The 15,523-nt window shown below is 43.4% G+C and overlaps 1 protein-coding gene across 9 annotated transcripts in view; it reads right to left on the reverse strand.

The window, feature by feature from the left end:
• The window catches only part of CHST9 (carbohydrate sulfotransferase 9), a 204,176-nt gene that overhangs the window by 24,007 nt on the left and 164,646 nt on the right, over positions 1-15,523 (reverse strand). The window contains exon 1 of one of the 9 annotated variants that reach the window (XM_039526937.1): positions 15,313-15,430. The exons of the other annotated variants lie outside the window; for them this stretch is intronic. Coding sequence (XP_039382871.1) covers positions 15,313-15,364 — 52 coding nt within the window. The 5' untranslated portion in view covers positions 15,365-15,430. Of the gene's footprint in view, positions 1-15,312; positions 15,431-15,523 lie in introns of those variants that run through there. 9 annotated transcript variants of the gene reach the window in all.

Genomic DNA, 15,523 nt, shown 5'->3' on the forward strand with positions numbered 1-15,523 from the left:
TCGTCTCATTAGAGTTGGTATGGCAACACCCATTTTTTCATGTTCTCTGTGTATATATAACTTCTTATTGTATTTTCTGCTGCATGCGTCCAATGATATGGGATTTAGCCCACGAAAGCTTATGCCCAAATAAATTTGTTAGTCTCTAAGGTGTCATAAGTACCCCTCGTTCTTTTTACTGATACAGACTAACACAGCTACCACTCTGAAACCATTTGAAATGGAGTAGCTCAAAATGCTCTATCAAACTGTTAATGCATGTCACCAGGATGCACATGCATAGTTAGTCTGTGGCAGACTAATGTGGGGTAGATTCTCACCCTATCTTGCCACAAACTTATTGGTCACATTAACACCACCCTATACCGAAAACCTACTGACCGCTATGCCTACCTTCATGCCTCCAGCTTCCATTCCGGGCACACCACAAGATCCATTGTCTACAGCCAAGCACTGAGGTACAACCACATCTGCTCTAACCCCACAGACAGAGACCAACACCTACAAAATCTCCACCAAGCATTCTCAAAACTACAGTACCCGCACGAGGAAATAAGGAAACAGATCAACAGAGCCAGACGTGTACCCAGAAGCCTCCTACTGCAAGACAATCCCAAGAAAGAAACCAACAGGACTCCACTGGCCATCACATACAGTCCCCAGCTAAAACCCCTCCAGCGCATCATCAGGGATCTACAACCCATCCTGGACAATGACCCCACACTTTCACAGGCCTTGGGTGGCAGGCCAGTCCTCGCCCACAGACAACCTGCCAACCTGAAGCATATTCTCACCAGTAACTGCACACCGCACCATAGTAACTCTAGCTCAGGAACCAATCCATGAAACAAACCTCGATGCCAACTCTGCCCACATATCTACACCAGCAACACCATCACAGGACCTAACCAGATCAGCCACACCATCACCGGTTCATTCACCTGCACGTCCACCAATGTAATATATGCCATCATATGCCAGCAATGCCCCTCTGCTATGTACATCGGCCAAACTGGACAGTCTCTAAGGAAAAGGAATCCTGGTTGAATATGATTACACTCTTTAAATATAGATAAGTGGACACAAATCAGATATTAGGAATGGCAATATACAAAAACCTGTAGGAGAACACTTCAACCTCCCTGGCCACACAATAGCAGATCTTAAGGTGGCCATCCTGCAGCAAAAAAACTTCAGGACCGGACTTCAAAGAGATATTGCTGAGCTCCAGTTCATCTGCAAATTTGACACCATCAGCTCAGGATTAAACAAAGACTGTGAATGGCTTGCCAACTACAGAACCAGTTTCTCCTCCCTTGGTTTTCACTCAACTGCTAGAACAGGGCCTCATCCTCCCTGATTGAACTAACCTCGTTATCTCTAGCTTGCTTCTTGCTTGCCTATATAAACCTGCCCCTGGAAATTTCCACTACTTGCATCCGAAGAAGTGGGTATCCATCCACGAAAGCTCATGCTGCAAAACGTCTGTTAGTCTATAAGGTGCCACAGGATTCTTTGCTGTTTGTGTAGACAACCCCTAAACATCCTTAGTAACACTGAACTGGAAAACTGTCCTTATATTCACTGGGCTGACTGTTAAATCATTTTAAAGCCATTTTTCTTCTGCCACAAAAAAGGTAAGACAATATTTCTAGCTGTTTTAGAAGAGTCTGTGACAAACGGCCTTCCTATATGAACTTCAGGTTACTTAACCTAAAATAACATATATAGAGCCCATGCTTTTTAGAGTTCTCAGTGTTTTCAGTCATGTTAGTGTTTCCAGGGTAGTTTATTTTTAAATAAAATAAAAATTGACGTTTACTTGAATGAAGGATCTAAAGACTAAAATGTATTACAATGTGAGAGATATTGGATACAGGCCATGCAGTAGTTGTTGCTCTCATGATGTACTGTAACATTTGTTCTTCAAATATCTTTACATACACAACCTATGCAGAGAACAGCATGTAAGTATTCACACTCCATCACCCCTCCTCCATACAAGAGAAAGCAATATTTGTGGAGGTTTGCAGATTAATCTGGCATAATTCCTTTAGATTTTCTACTACTTTTGGTGCACATGATTCAGATCACTGGTTACAAAAGTTTCTGTAAGGAAATATTTCTTCTGATGACGAGTACTCAAAACAGCTTGCTGCTGTTTCTTGTGTTCAAACAGCCAGGCACATTATGACTCCTGACAGCCTTTTCCCTCCCTTAGCATACAGGAACAGTGAAGTGTTTCATTTCAAAAAGCAAAAGACCACTACTTTATTTAATCAGGCGCTCCCCACCCCGCTAAATTTCTGATACGGTGTGCACCATCAATCCCTATGGAGAGATCCTCGCTGCAGCCACTGATCCCAGAGCCTCACTCACTGAGTCTCAGCCCCACCTTCCAGCCTGGCACACACAGATGCAGTGCCACTCCCCATCCCTGAGAGGGGATATGGGCTGTTGGACAGGGGGACCCCACATTTCAGGAGTCAGCCACCTGCTGTCCACCCCCTGCCAACACAGGTTTGACCCCACCAGGCCTCCATCATGATGGGAGAGCCACAGGCTAAACTTGGAGAGGCATTGTGATGTAGTGCTCAGGGGTCGCAGCTCTGGGTTTGTCCCCACCACTCTCCTTTCATGAAAGGGGATGGCAGGGTCAAAAATAAGTGAGTGGTGTTGTGGCATGGTGCATGGGGGTTGCGGGTGCAAACCTGAGTGGCACTGTGACAGCCCCCAACCTCGTGCACCAGATCACAATGCCACTCACTCAATTTTGGCCCCAACACCCCTATCATGATGGGATAGTGGTGCGTGAGCAGTGAAGCACGGCTCCTCCTCGCCACTACCAATGGTACACACCGTGTGTAACATGTGTCTGGCTGCAGGTGCCACTGTGTTTAATTATAAGATCCCTTAAATACATAAATCCGCCAACTTACATGGCACTATTGACACCCTTTGCACAATGCTAGCAATAAACGATTTTTTAAAAATCAAGCCATCATTCTACACTTTAAGGGGAACAAATACTTTCAGATGGTGAGAAGGGTTTGGGAAGTGAACACTACATGTAATCCACTGAAGGTTTAGGCTGTGTCTAGACTAAGAGGAAAATAAGTTCTGGGGCCTAGCTACTTGAGAGACCGCCTTTCTCCTTGTGCTATATTGCCACAGCTGGGGTTGTCCAAGGTGCTCCAGCTGGACCCCTTCAATTTATAGGAGGAGGCAGGTATTAAGGTGTTCTCTGTGAGGGGACCTCAGCTCTTCATATTGCTGTCTATGTATAAATATCTCTTATCAAGCCACTTTCAGCTGCAATGACATTTTTCTCCTTTTTGTTACATCGGTTTAAAACATTACAAATGGCTTATTTACAACATTGTCTTAAAAATGTCCTTTAACATATTTCTGAACCTCTGTCTAATTATGCAACTGAATATGATTGCTGGGGCCCACAATCTATTAATTACATCTTTACGGTATTGCATAATCCTTCTTATCTGTCACGATGCCAACTCACAAGTTACCCTGGCAATGTTAAACATAAAAAGAACCCCAAGTTGATATTGATTGAACCAAATGAAGGAAAGTTGGCCATCTCAAAGCGTTTGAATTCTCATAGCATTCCAAGGTCTGCCTGGCTAATTTTTGGTGATTATTTTTGATATGAAAACAGACCTTTAATTGTCAGTCTCTAATAAGGATGCAGAGCTGTTCCCTGGGAGGTTCAAAGGACCCTGGGAATCTAAACATGTACGAAAGCTCAAGTAGCCAAGTGTCTTGGCCGATCCACGTGCACATTTAGTTTTCATCTAATGAAATAATTACAAATAAAACAAAAAGGAGCAAAATAAGTTGTTCTGGGTTTCACAAAGACGCTCTATTAATAGGATTTTTTTAGGGCCTTGTTCATTAACTGTTTTGAGCATAAGAGGAGGAAAACTGAAGATTCCATTCCTAACAAAAAATGGAATATGGATCTGGGCCAAATTCTGAATGGACTCATACTCTGTGCAATCCCATTAAAACCAAGGAAGATACACAGGATATAAGGCAGTGCAGAATTTGGCCCTTTACCATGCCGGCAGCAGTATCAAATGTTTACAAGAGATGTATAATTTTCTATGAACAAGTATTTCTACTATTTCCATTTGTAGTATAGGATGTTCATTTTTTATTGGAAAGCTACATCTGCATTGCTTTGTTTCATCATCAGAGTTCCTTTAATAACCACACATTCAGACATCAGAATGCTACATACAGCAGTTTTAACATCACTGCAATATTAATGTAACATTTTCCAACAGAATTCTGTGTGCATTTTCCATGTTCATTACATAGTAGGCCTGTATCCAACAGATCATAAGAGTAGTTTGCTTAATTCTGTTTATGTCCAAATCACCATAGGACTGCTTTGAAATCTATGTTTGTTTTTTTCTGGATACCCCATGACTTTTTCAGATTTCTCTGCACTTCGAAAGGTCTAATGGGGCAAGTAATGGTACTTTTCCTGGGTTCCTAGTAATCTGCAATTAAGTATGGAAGGATCATGGCTTAACATATGGATGCATTTTCACAAACGTTTTCACAGTGTGGACCTCATCATAATGCAATGACTGCCTTACAGACATGAAACTTCACGTTCAGACTAACGAGGAATACCTCTTCTCCCATTTGTGATCACATGGACCATCTCGCCTCCCATTTCTGATTACATAACATCCATGTGGCAATTACAATCGATTACATGGAAATTACATATTACGTAAAAATGTCCTCCCGACTATTCTCTGAGTTAGTTTTAATACTGGTCTCTTCATCTCTAACTAAATAGCTAAACTAACGGCACAGTACTTACTCATCCCACACAGAAATAAATCCATGACCATGCACAGTTATCTCATCAATGCATTGTGCTGCTACCTTAGACTACTTAGGGTCCATCCGCACAACCCATGGCAATGAGCCTCCTAGCCCAGGTTAACAGACTTGGGCTGGCGAGGTTCAGACTAGCACTCTAAAAATAGCTGTGTGGACAGTGCTTTGAAGTTGCGGCTTGGACTCTGAAATCCACCCCCCTTTCTAGGCCTCAGAGTTGCAAGGTCTACCCAGCTATTTTTAGTGTGGTAGCATGAGCCCTGTGAGCCCAAGTCTGTTGACATGGGCTGGGAGGCTGGCTACTGTGGGCTGTGTAGACTTGGCACCACACCACCATTTCTGCTTTGGTTTTTATTCCTGCCCAACTTCTGCCTACATTGAACATACATGGCTTCAGCAGCAAAAGTGGAAGTTGCAGCTGCGGTGATATTAGAAACATTGGGTGAACCATATGTAGCCCAGGGTCTGCAATTTGGCATCTTCTGGGGTAGGTCAACCACTGTTCTTACACTTCTAGGAAAAAGAACTGAAATCCAGCTCTAAAACATGCCAACCCCAAATAATCTCAATTAGATTAGACAATTTCTAAAACAAAGAAACCTATGATCACAAGGGGTGAACAAAGTGACTCAGAGTTCTGGGCTCCCCAAGAAAGTGTCACAACATGGCACCATAACCTGCAACTAAGGAAAGCCCAGGGAGGCTTCCCTTTGAGTCACCTGCTAGAACAACTGTGGCGTACACACCAGTCCACAAGGGTTCTCTCGTTTGGATCTCTGAAGCAGAAGCATGCCTGATGTGTGCACAGCAAGTCCAGCTACGGATGGAGGAATCCAGTTTCTTGGCAGCAATTACAAAGTATACTCCCAAAGCCGAGTCTCCATGGGAAGCCTAGTCTACAGCTAATACACGTCAAAATAAAATGTGTTTAATTGCCAATGAAACAGGAGGCCAAAAATGAGCAACAGAGAGGAGGGCAAATGCTCTTTCAATTTACCAGGACTACATAAGGGTTCTCTACTGACTTGATACTGATGCATTCCTTTATTTGAGACCACCCTAACTCACGCTGCATAGTACTTTAGCCACAAGCAGCCCCTGTGTGACTGAGGGACTCTTGGTGCCAACTGGCAGAGGACACAGGGGTGCCTAAGGGTTACAGGGATTCCCTGGGTTTGATATCTACATACTACCTCACGAAAGGGTGTCATATAAGAGCTCTATTGAAAGCCTGTCTCACATGGTCACCATAACCATTGCAAAATCTATGTACTGATAACGTGTAAGGAGCTATATAGATATACTGAAACTTCTATTCTTAAAGCCTGCAAATTTGTGGCTTGTCACCAGAAGGTGATCAACAAGTTCCTTTCTGGCAGAAGATATTTATCTATCTGTCTGGCTAGGGAAACTGAGTATTGTATGGTTCACAACGGATGCTCATTTACAGTCTGAGCTGGATGCTAATGAAGGGATTGTGAAATCTTCTGGAGAGGGAATTTAAATGAAGATAAACCAGCAGGAGGGAGTCCTGTTTGCAAGTGAAGACGATGGATTTTTGGACTTCAACTGTAAGAGACAAAAATGCTCTCTGGATCCTTCACTTAGGAAGCAAACTAACCATGTGTTTGCTTCATTAAAAAAAAAAAGGATCACAGCCAAATCTGGCTGAAACACGCTGGAAAGACTTTGAGGTGAGCTAAACTTGATTTGACATGGCTGTGCCTTATTAGGTAAGACTAGGCTCTAGACTGCGTGTTATGATTTTGTTTTATATGTAACCATTTGTTTCCAATATTTCTATTTGCTATCACACAAATCTCTATTCTTTGTTAAATATGCTTCTTTTTTGTTTTTACTACATATACAGATCTAAGTGCTGTATTTTTAGCGGAGCTGTGTTCCAAGGCATAAGTGGCAAGTAGAGGTGTCCTGTTCCTTTGGGAATGGAGGATCTGGGAATTGTGAGAGTGTTCAGTGGAACAGGGGCTGGGCACTCCAGGCTCAGAGCACTCAGGGGTTGGAGTGTGCCTGTAGTTAATCGGTATAGAGAAAGTGGGGCCTGCAGAGGCATGGAAGACAGTGCTTGTATCGCCAGAGGCTGGTGGAGTTAGGGCATTGACCCATAGCAGACACACAAGGCTTGCTCGCACTAAGGGCAGGTGGTATTGAGGTGCCTCATAGCCCTAAGTACTCCCGAAACATCACACACTGAAATGAATGGGGATACTCAATGAAGTAAATATTACCCAGAGTGCATAAGGATGGAGGATTCTGGCCCTTAGATAGAGACTATTCACACAGTAAGGTGCTACCTAGTATAAGGAGTAAGAGTGATAGCATCTGGCCATTAATCATTGAGCATAGGATGCAAAAAATAAGGAGAAGGTAGCAGGTTATAGTCCTTTGAAGTCGACTGTTAAAAACTTGTAAAGTAAGGAAATTTCTCTAACAGATCTAAATTTGTAGTGAAAGGTGGCTGGAGGAGGAAAAGCAGAACTAAACAAAGGCACAGTGTAATCTTCCCTAATGCAGGTTTTGAATTAAGATTGGTCAAACACAATATAAAAACCTAGAACAATCCGTTGCTGCGGGGAGTACAAATTTATCCACATTTTATAAAACTGGAGTATGACCTTTTGCTACCAAGAACGGTGCTTGTATTCAGCTACAGTTATTGGTAGTCATTTGTAAAAGGTCATTCATGGACAAGAATATAATATGAGTTTGAAAAGTGCAGGGGATTAGGTTTCTGCTTTTTGCCTCATGTGAGTCTCACGAACTTTGAGGGGAGGGCGGGGGGGGGGGGGCGGAAATCACTATCATGACAAACAGCTTTGGTTTTAAAACTGATTTGAATAATATAGGAGCAACATATCAATTACAATTTGATATTTTTCAGCATCCAACTGTTCATAGCATATAAATAATACTAATATTTATCAGTAAAATATACATGAGAGAGAGAGAGAGAGAGAGAGAGACTGCATTTTCAGGTAAGAGGTTTCTTGTTTACTTACTTTAGATTTAATCAATTTCCTTTTAATAAAATATTTTAAAACCCATCACCTCTTCCTCCTCTCCCACCCTAGAAAATTATTATTAAAGCTCAGTCTTTTCATAACTGTTACAAAAGGAGGGGTGTTAGGTTTTAAAAAGGTGTATTTATATTAAAATCAATATAAAAAGTACACCCCTCCTCTCTCAAACACCCATATCCCTCTGGAGTTTGAAATTTTTTTGCATGCTGGGTGATAGTTTAAGGAGCATCTCCCTGGGCAGCTCCACCGGTCTCCCCACCTATCCAGGCCAGCGTGGAGCCCAGCCGGGGAGCCATGGGGAGCTGCAGCGGACCGTCCATGTGCCTGCGGTGCAGGGTGGGGGAGGCTGAGAGCAGCCTCTGGCCATGTCCCCGCCTCCCAGGCTCCCCACCTGGCTGAGGGCACGTGGAAGGTCCGTGACTCTGAGCAGGCTCCCCACGCGGCTCTCCCTGACTGGGCTGCAGCAGGGGGTGGGGAGCCTCAGAGCCTCAGCCCAGCCACAGTAAGTAGAGCCCTGCAAATCTGCAGATATCCACAGACAATTTTTGCGGCTCGGATGCAGATACACATTTTGTATCCACGCAGGGCTCTATAGCTGGGTGCCCTCAAGAGACCGTGGAGGGGGAAATACAGGTGCAGTTATCCTGAAACTGACAATTACGACTAGACTACTGTTAACTTTTGCTATTAGAACATATTGCTGAAAAATACAGAGTAATAAAGGTATTTAAAACGAATATGTATTGTTTAAAATTTCATTTGCTAACTGTAATTATCTCCTCCTTTATTCCAGGCTTTGCTACAGGTGAAACATCCTGGATCCTGACATTTCATGCTTTACAAATATTGTCACATATTTGGTTTCTGCTCTGGCAAGGATCCTGTGTTTACTTTAAAAATCTCAATTGCATCTCACTTTTGAGTGCCATCATTCCTATGCCAACTCAGGTACTGGCAGTGCTCAGGACACAGTGGGAAACAGCAGGGGGAATGAAACAAGTTCATCTAGAGAAATCATTTCAAGACCTTACACATTTCATTGAAAACATGCTAAATGTTTCCTTTTAATTAAACAGAGAGTGAAAACAACAGCAGTAAGAGTTGTGCAGACATTATAAAGTACCCCAATGGCAAAAAAGAAAAAGATGCATTTTGTGCCAAATGTCGACACTGAAAGATTATTTATAAATAGATGTTTCATGTGCACTTTTAATGTTGTAGAGTCAAATTGAGCCTTTAAAACCACACCCACAAATTCTGCATATGCAAACATTTGTAACCCCCAAACTAATACTGCTTCTTGCAAAGCAATATATGCACACACAAAACCCAGCACTTGGGCACAATTTGTATACATAAAGCATGCAGGTGCAATTTAATAGACACCTACTAGAAAAATGTAGCCATACTACATATCAACAACTATTTATGTATAAATGTTTAGAAAACAATTTTGTAATGTTTATACTCACCACCATGAGGCAGAAACCATGTCATGCACAAGAAGCAGATCTAGAATTTTGCAACTGAAGTCGCAGACATTTTAATGAATAAAATGATGATTTAAAAATGGAAATCTATTTACTACTGGTTGCATGTTGACTATTTCCAGCAAGTAACATGCATGAGATAATGCATCCATGGAGGACAATTTAAATGCTTATTTCACAAGAGTGAAAAGAGAATTCTGAAAAAGTCCTTAGGACCAAATGACTAAATTAAAATATTTGTGTTATTACTAAAAAGAACATGATGCTTATTCTTCCCTGGTGAGCTATATTCTCTTCCATCACATTAAAAAATAATCATGCATGCTTGGTGTGAATCAGCATGTGAATTACTGACCAAATGAGCTTCAGCAAGTACTAAGTGACATTCAGATTATATTGCTATTATGCCCATGTAAATTACTAATTTCTAATGAATTGAGCATTTGGGACTGGACATTCCTCTTTGTTCTTGACAGAACATAGTAGATAAAACTTGACACTGTCACACTTATTATTCTTCCTGGGCAAGAATTTAAGAATTTCTGCTGATAAAGAAAAATCATTGCCAGTTAACCCATTACTGCTGTTTATTTATAATGGGATAAAATTCTTAATCTACAAACCCAAATTAAAGAGATGTGGAAAGAAACAACAAAGAAAACTGAAAAGCTATCTGTTGATTAAAGAGTAATTTGGTCTAAAACTAAAACCACACCTATTACTATTTACATTATTTAAATAAGAAGCTAGGGGAAAAAAGATGATTTGACAAGACTGGACTTCGAAGAACAATACTTCTAGATCTTAGCCACCAGGAACATATTGGCCTATTGCTATTATTAAGAACTGTCTCAATTGTGGATTGTTTAACTATAAAAGTAGGCTCCAGATACTGCAAACCTTGAAGAAACAAAACTTCAGAAAATACATTTTGCATGTTAATATTTATGGCTCCAAGCCAAGGGGAGTGGACAGCATTTTTCAAAAGGGCAGTGAATCAGATGTTTAACTATATGCTCCAAAACTGGAGAACTGCAATCAACCTAGAGTTTCAGATTTCATCTGTTGTTAACGAAGTGTATCACTGAGGTGTTTGCTTTCCACAATGCCTTCTTCCCCTTTGGATTACAGATAACTAGCTCCCAAGACCACAGAGGAAAGACAAACATCTTTGTTAATCATGGCACAGAGCCATGGTTACATGAAACATAAGTATAGTCACACTACGGCTAGAAAAATGGACCGTAGATTTATGAGAGACAAGAGAAAGAAACACACAGGGCATGTCAAGAGATGAAGGAATATTTCAAACTAGAACTTACAGTACATGACTTATCTTTTTTAAAGCAAAAGTGACTCCAATAATGCCACATGGACTGAAATCACATCTCAATAGGTGGGGGATCTAAGGGAGCTGGCTGTGAAAGGGGAGAGTCCCAGCAGCAAGGAAGGGAGGCACTCATGGAGACATTCCTCCCTCCCCTTGGAGTCTCTGGCACCCATTGGCCAGCTGGGGGCTGTGCGTGGGGGAATGCTGATTGGCTGGCATTCCGCAGATCCCAGGGTTTAGCCTGGGGCAGGAGGCATGTGGAGCCTCTTTTGGCCCTATTCCAGCAGCCCCACCCTACCCTCCCTGAACTAGGAATGGGAATCTGGCCAGACAGCTTATGCAGGTCTAGCCAATTGGCTGTTTAGGGGCCAGGAAAGAATGTTTTCTCCCATGGGCCAATTGGCAGAGGATTGGGGAGTTTTTGCCTTCCTTGCAGCACCCTCAAGCCAGAGTAGATTAAGTAGGAATGTGCTTGCTACCTAACTGAGGTACTTGGCTGAGTTAATTTGCTGCAACTTTGGGCCAATTTCCAGTGTGGATAAAATGCATGGTTCCCAGAGGTAAAAACCTGGGATGTTGATGATGGGTCTTCGGCTCATGGGATAGCGCGAGACCTCGTGGCCCTCACAAACTGAGGTACTCACCCTTCTGCACCCTCTATCCTCTTTGTGGGGTGGTGATGGTGGTGGTAGGGGTCAGAGTGAGCTGAGTCCTGGGGGGCAGGCTGAAGAGAGCCTATCCCGAGTTATGGGTTATATGGAAGGAGTCATGCAACCCCCGCACTGGAACCAAATAACTACCTGGGATAGGAGAGTATGGGTGGTAGGCAGGTAGCTCTCCTCCCTTGTGTTTACATTTAATAACATTGCAACGTGCCACTTAAAATCCATCCATATGTCTGTCCTCATTTCTGGCCATATCAAAAACAATTGTCACATTTCTCTGTAATGACAGTGGGGATTTGCAGATCTCTGGGCAATTACCAGTGCATTGTAACTGCCTGGTCTTTCAACATGGAAAATATCTTTGGTTAAACCATTGCTTTGGACACTTCTCCTCAGAGACGTTACCTGTTTGTTCATATGTAACGAATGCACTCCATGATCCCAAGATTTAATATCTTTTGTCACAGATAAATAAAATAAACTTATCTAGTGCTTACATTCTCTGAGTGTATTGTGATTCCATATCTTGTAACAGCAAGGGAAACTAAAAAGAAACCCACAGTTTAAACTATTGCAGAGTCTGTTCATGACACCTTGATAGCTGCATGCCCTTAATGTCTTCATGACACACTGAACTGCTGACCAAGCTAGAGAAAGGAGAGTGGTGGTGGTGTTTCTTATGTTATTGTTCTGCACTGTGTGTGTGTGCACGCGCTCGCGCACACACATATGCAGGGGCACATCAAAATTGCTTTAAAATAACTGTCACAATAACCCTGACTTTGGAGCTGGCCGGGGACTGACATGGGGACCCTTTATTTGCAACAGTAGCCTAGCTGCTCTTAACCCCAAAGGGACAGTAATCATGAGTCTCTGTGACATGAAGGCACCAGGCCACAATCCCTTTCTCTCAGAGTATCTAACTACCGCAGGTACTTATATAGCCTTCATCACCATAGGCGGCGAGTTATATGGGCCCGTGGTGCCCATGCTCCACCAATATTCAGGAATGTTGGCCTGGCTCCACCAATGTTTGGGCTTATATTTTTAGAGCCGTCCCATCCATAGGATGGACTGGGACAACTGCCATGGGCCATGCACTTTGGGAAGCCCCACGCTTCAGGGGGACATGGGGTCCAGGGTGGACTGGGGGGCTAGTGGTGCTGCAGCAGCAAGCGACATGGACCCAGCCTGCTGTGCTGTATTCCGCCCTGCCTGTTCCTGCCCCTGTTCTGCCCTGCCTTTCCCCACTCCACCTCTTCCCCCCCAAGCCCCTGCCCTGCCTCCTCCTCCCGCCCCTGCTCTGTCCCACCACCTCCCGCCCCTGCGCTGCCCCCTCCCACTCCCATTCCACCCCTCCCACCAAGCCCCCACCCTGCCTCTTTCCAGATTCTGACTACTCTCCTGAGTGATGCTGGGAGCTGGCAGGGCAGGGCGGAGGAGGCTGGGACCAGGTCACTCGCTGCTGCCGGTGCCAGGCCACCCACTCACCACCCAGGCCGCCCTGGACCCTGCATCCGCCTGAAGCATAGGGCCCCCCAAATCGCAGGGCCTGGGGCAATTGCTCCGGTCTATTCTATGGATGGGATGGCTTAGCTTGGACCCATTCTGGGCACCACCAAAAATTATACAAACCTGGCGCTCATGTTCATCATTAGTATCTGAGTGCTTCACATTCTTTCAGTGTAGTTATTCTCACAACACACCTGTGAGGTAGGGAAGTGCTATTATCCCCATCTTACAGATGAGGAACCGAGACACAGAAACTAAGTGATTTGTTCAGGGTCACACAGGAAATCTATGATGGAGCAAGGAATGGAATCCTGGTCTCCCATGTCCCAGACCCCCTGCCCCCCATAACCATAGACCATCCTTCTTCTCTGCCAAGGATTGGGAAAGAGGGGCAATGTAGGAGCCACTACAGCAGTTCTGTCACTGTGCTACCTGAGAGTACACTCCATCCCCATGCAGGATCCCGGAGGAGCTGATCTTCTGGCCTTCTAGAGGCTTCACATCAGTGGAGCTGGGCAAAGCAGACCTAGTGAGGGCCAGGATACATCCCACGATCTCTAATATTGAACTTTTTAAAAAAGTCAATTAGGTAGGATTAGTTCATAAAAGCAGATGTTCATTAAAAAACAACAACCACCAACTATTATTATAGCAAACGCTGTGCTTTCATTACAGCACATTGGTAGATTTAATATCATTGCATTTGATTTAATTATACTTTGTACATTAAAAAAACCCTCTTCCTTCCTTCTAGTGAATCATTTTTATGGTAAATAAGACCATTGATTTTTAAAAATGGAAAAATTAGCCAGGCAAAACACAAATAAATATTTAACAGGCATACCCATTAGAGACATTGTCAGTTTTAGAATTTATACACGCGCACCTCTTATTTATCCTATTAGTAACACCTTAATAAATAATACTACAGCCTATCTATTATGTAGCGTTTTGCAACTATAGATCTAAAAAGCACTTTACAATGGTATTATTAACCACATTTTACAGATGAGGAAACAGAAGAAAAGCGACTTGCCTGAGGTCTCTCAGCAACTGGGCAGGCCAAGTCCAGAAAGGGACCCTGAATGCCAGCCTAGTACATTATCCACTGGACCACCATGCCTCACTGACATTTTTACATGCTAGTTTGTTTTCTCTGACAGGGCTGTTTCATTTTGTTTCTTTCAGCCTCGAGAATAAAATGAGACTGGTCAGGGTTTTTGTTTGTTTCTTTCTAGTCCATTTTATTTTCTTGTTTTCATAAGCTAGCACTGTTTTATTCTGTTCTGGGTTGCAAATAACGCAGGGGAATGTTTGTTGTAACGTCCCTCCTACAAATATTCAAAAATCTTGTTTTAAAAAAAAAAACTATTTTAAAGCCAAATTTGACAGAACAAAGTCTCCTTTAAAAGGAACAGAAAGGAAATTAGTGTCCCATCTTGCCACGTAACATGGTGGATTGCACTGTGGAGACACTTTACATACAGGGTTGCCAATTTTCTAATCCCACAAAACTGAACAGTTTAGCCCCGCCCCTTCGCCAAGGTCCCTCCCCTGCACCTTCCCTGAGGCCCTGCTCCCTGCTCACTACAATTCCCCTCCCTCGGTGGCTCAATCTTCCCCACCCTCACTCACTTTCACTGGCTGGGGGGGGCAGGGGATTGGTGTGCAGGGAGGGTGAGGGCTCCATCTTGGGGTGCAGGCTCTGGGATGGGGCCAGGGATCAGGGGTTTGAAGTGCAGGAGGGGGCTCTGGGTTTGGGGTGGCTCAGGGCTGGGAGAGGGGGTTAGGGTGCCTAGGAGCTGGACCTGATGGCCACTTCCGGGGTGCAGCGTGGTCTGAGATGCCAGGACAGGTAGGGACTAACCTGTCTGAGCTCTGCAACACCGCCAACGAGACTTTTAACAGCCCAGTCGGAAAACAGGACAGCTGGTCACCCTATTTACACAGCAGATGGAGGGGAAAAAATGTCAGCATGTAGACCCTGATCCATATGAGCACCTGAGCCATGTGGGCAGACCTTCATGTCTGCATGGATCAGACTGCACCATTGTGGCCAAAGTCACTAAAAGACCTACAGGGAAAAATATATATACGTGAATGAACTGCAGCACAATCAGTGTAATGCATGGAAAACTGGACAAACTGATCTTTTGGCTCAACAGCCTTACCACGCAGCCAGCCTAAGCAATGTTCCCAGTAACCTAGATTTACCAGGTTTGACCTGCACTTTCAACTTCAACTCCACTGACCCATAGGAAAGTCAACAATACATCTTAAACTGGGTCAGTAGGTAAAGCAGTTAATTGCCCCTCAGGTCAATGATGAAATTATCTTTATGGATTTGGTCATTTCGGATTGCGATAATTTATTGATTTTAACAGCAGGCTGCTTACCAGAAAACGGACAATGTAAAGTAATGCAAGTTCCGACATCAAAATTCTCCATTCTGTTGTAGCTGAACTTTGTGTATATTACATTTCCTGGAACTGATTTTACTTGCTTTCATTCTTGCAACCTACCAGAATTAATAAGAAGTTTAGATAAGATGGATACAGAATATTTTGCTTTATACTAGGGGACAAGTATCTGAAAGCTATGGGAAAT

Source organism: Mauremys reevesii, linkage group 2 (assembly GCF_016161935.1).
Source record: "Mauremys reevesii isolate NIE-2019 linkage group 2, ASM1616193v1, whole genome shotgun sequence".
NCBI lineage: Eukaryota > Metazoa > Chordata > Testudines > Geoemydidae > Mauremys > Mauremys reevesii.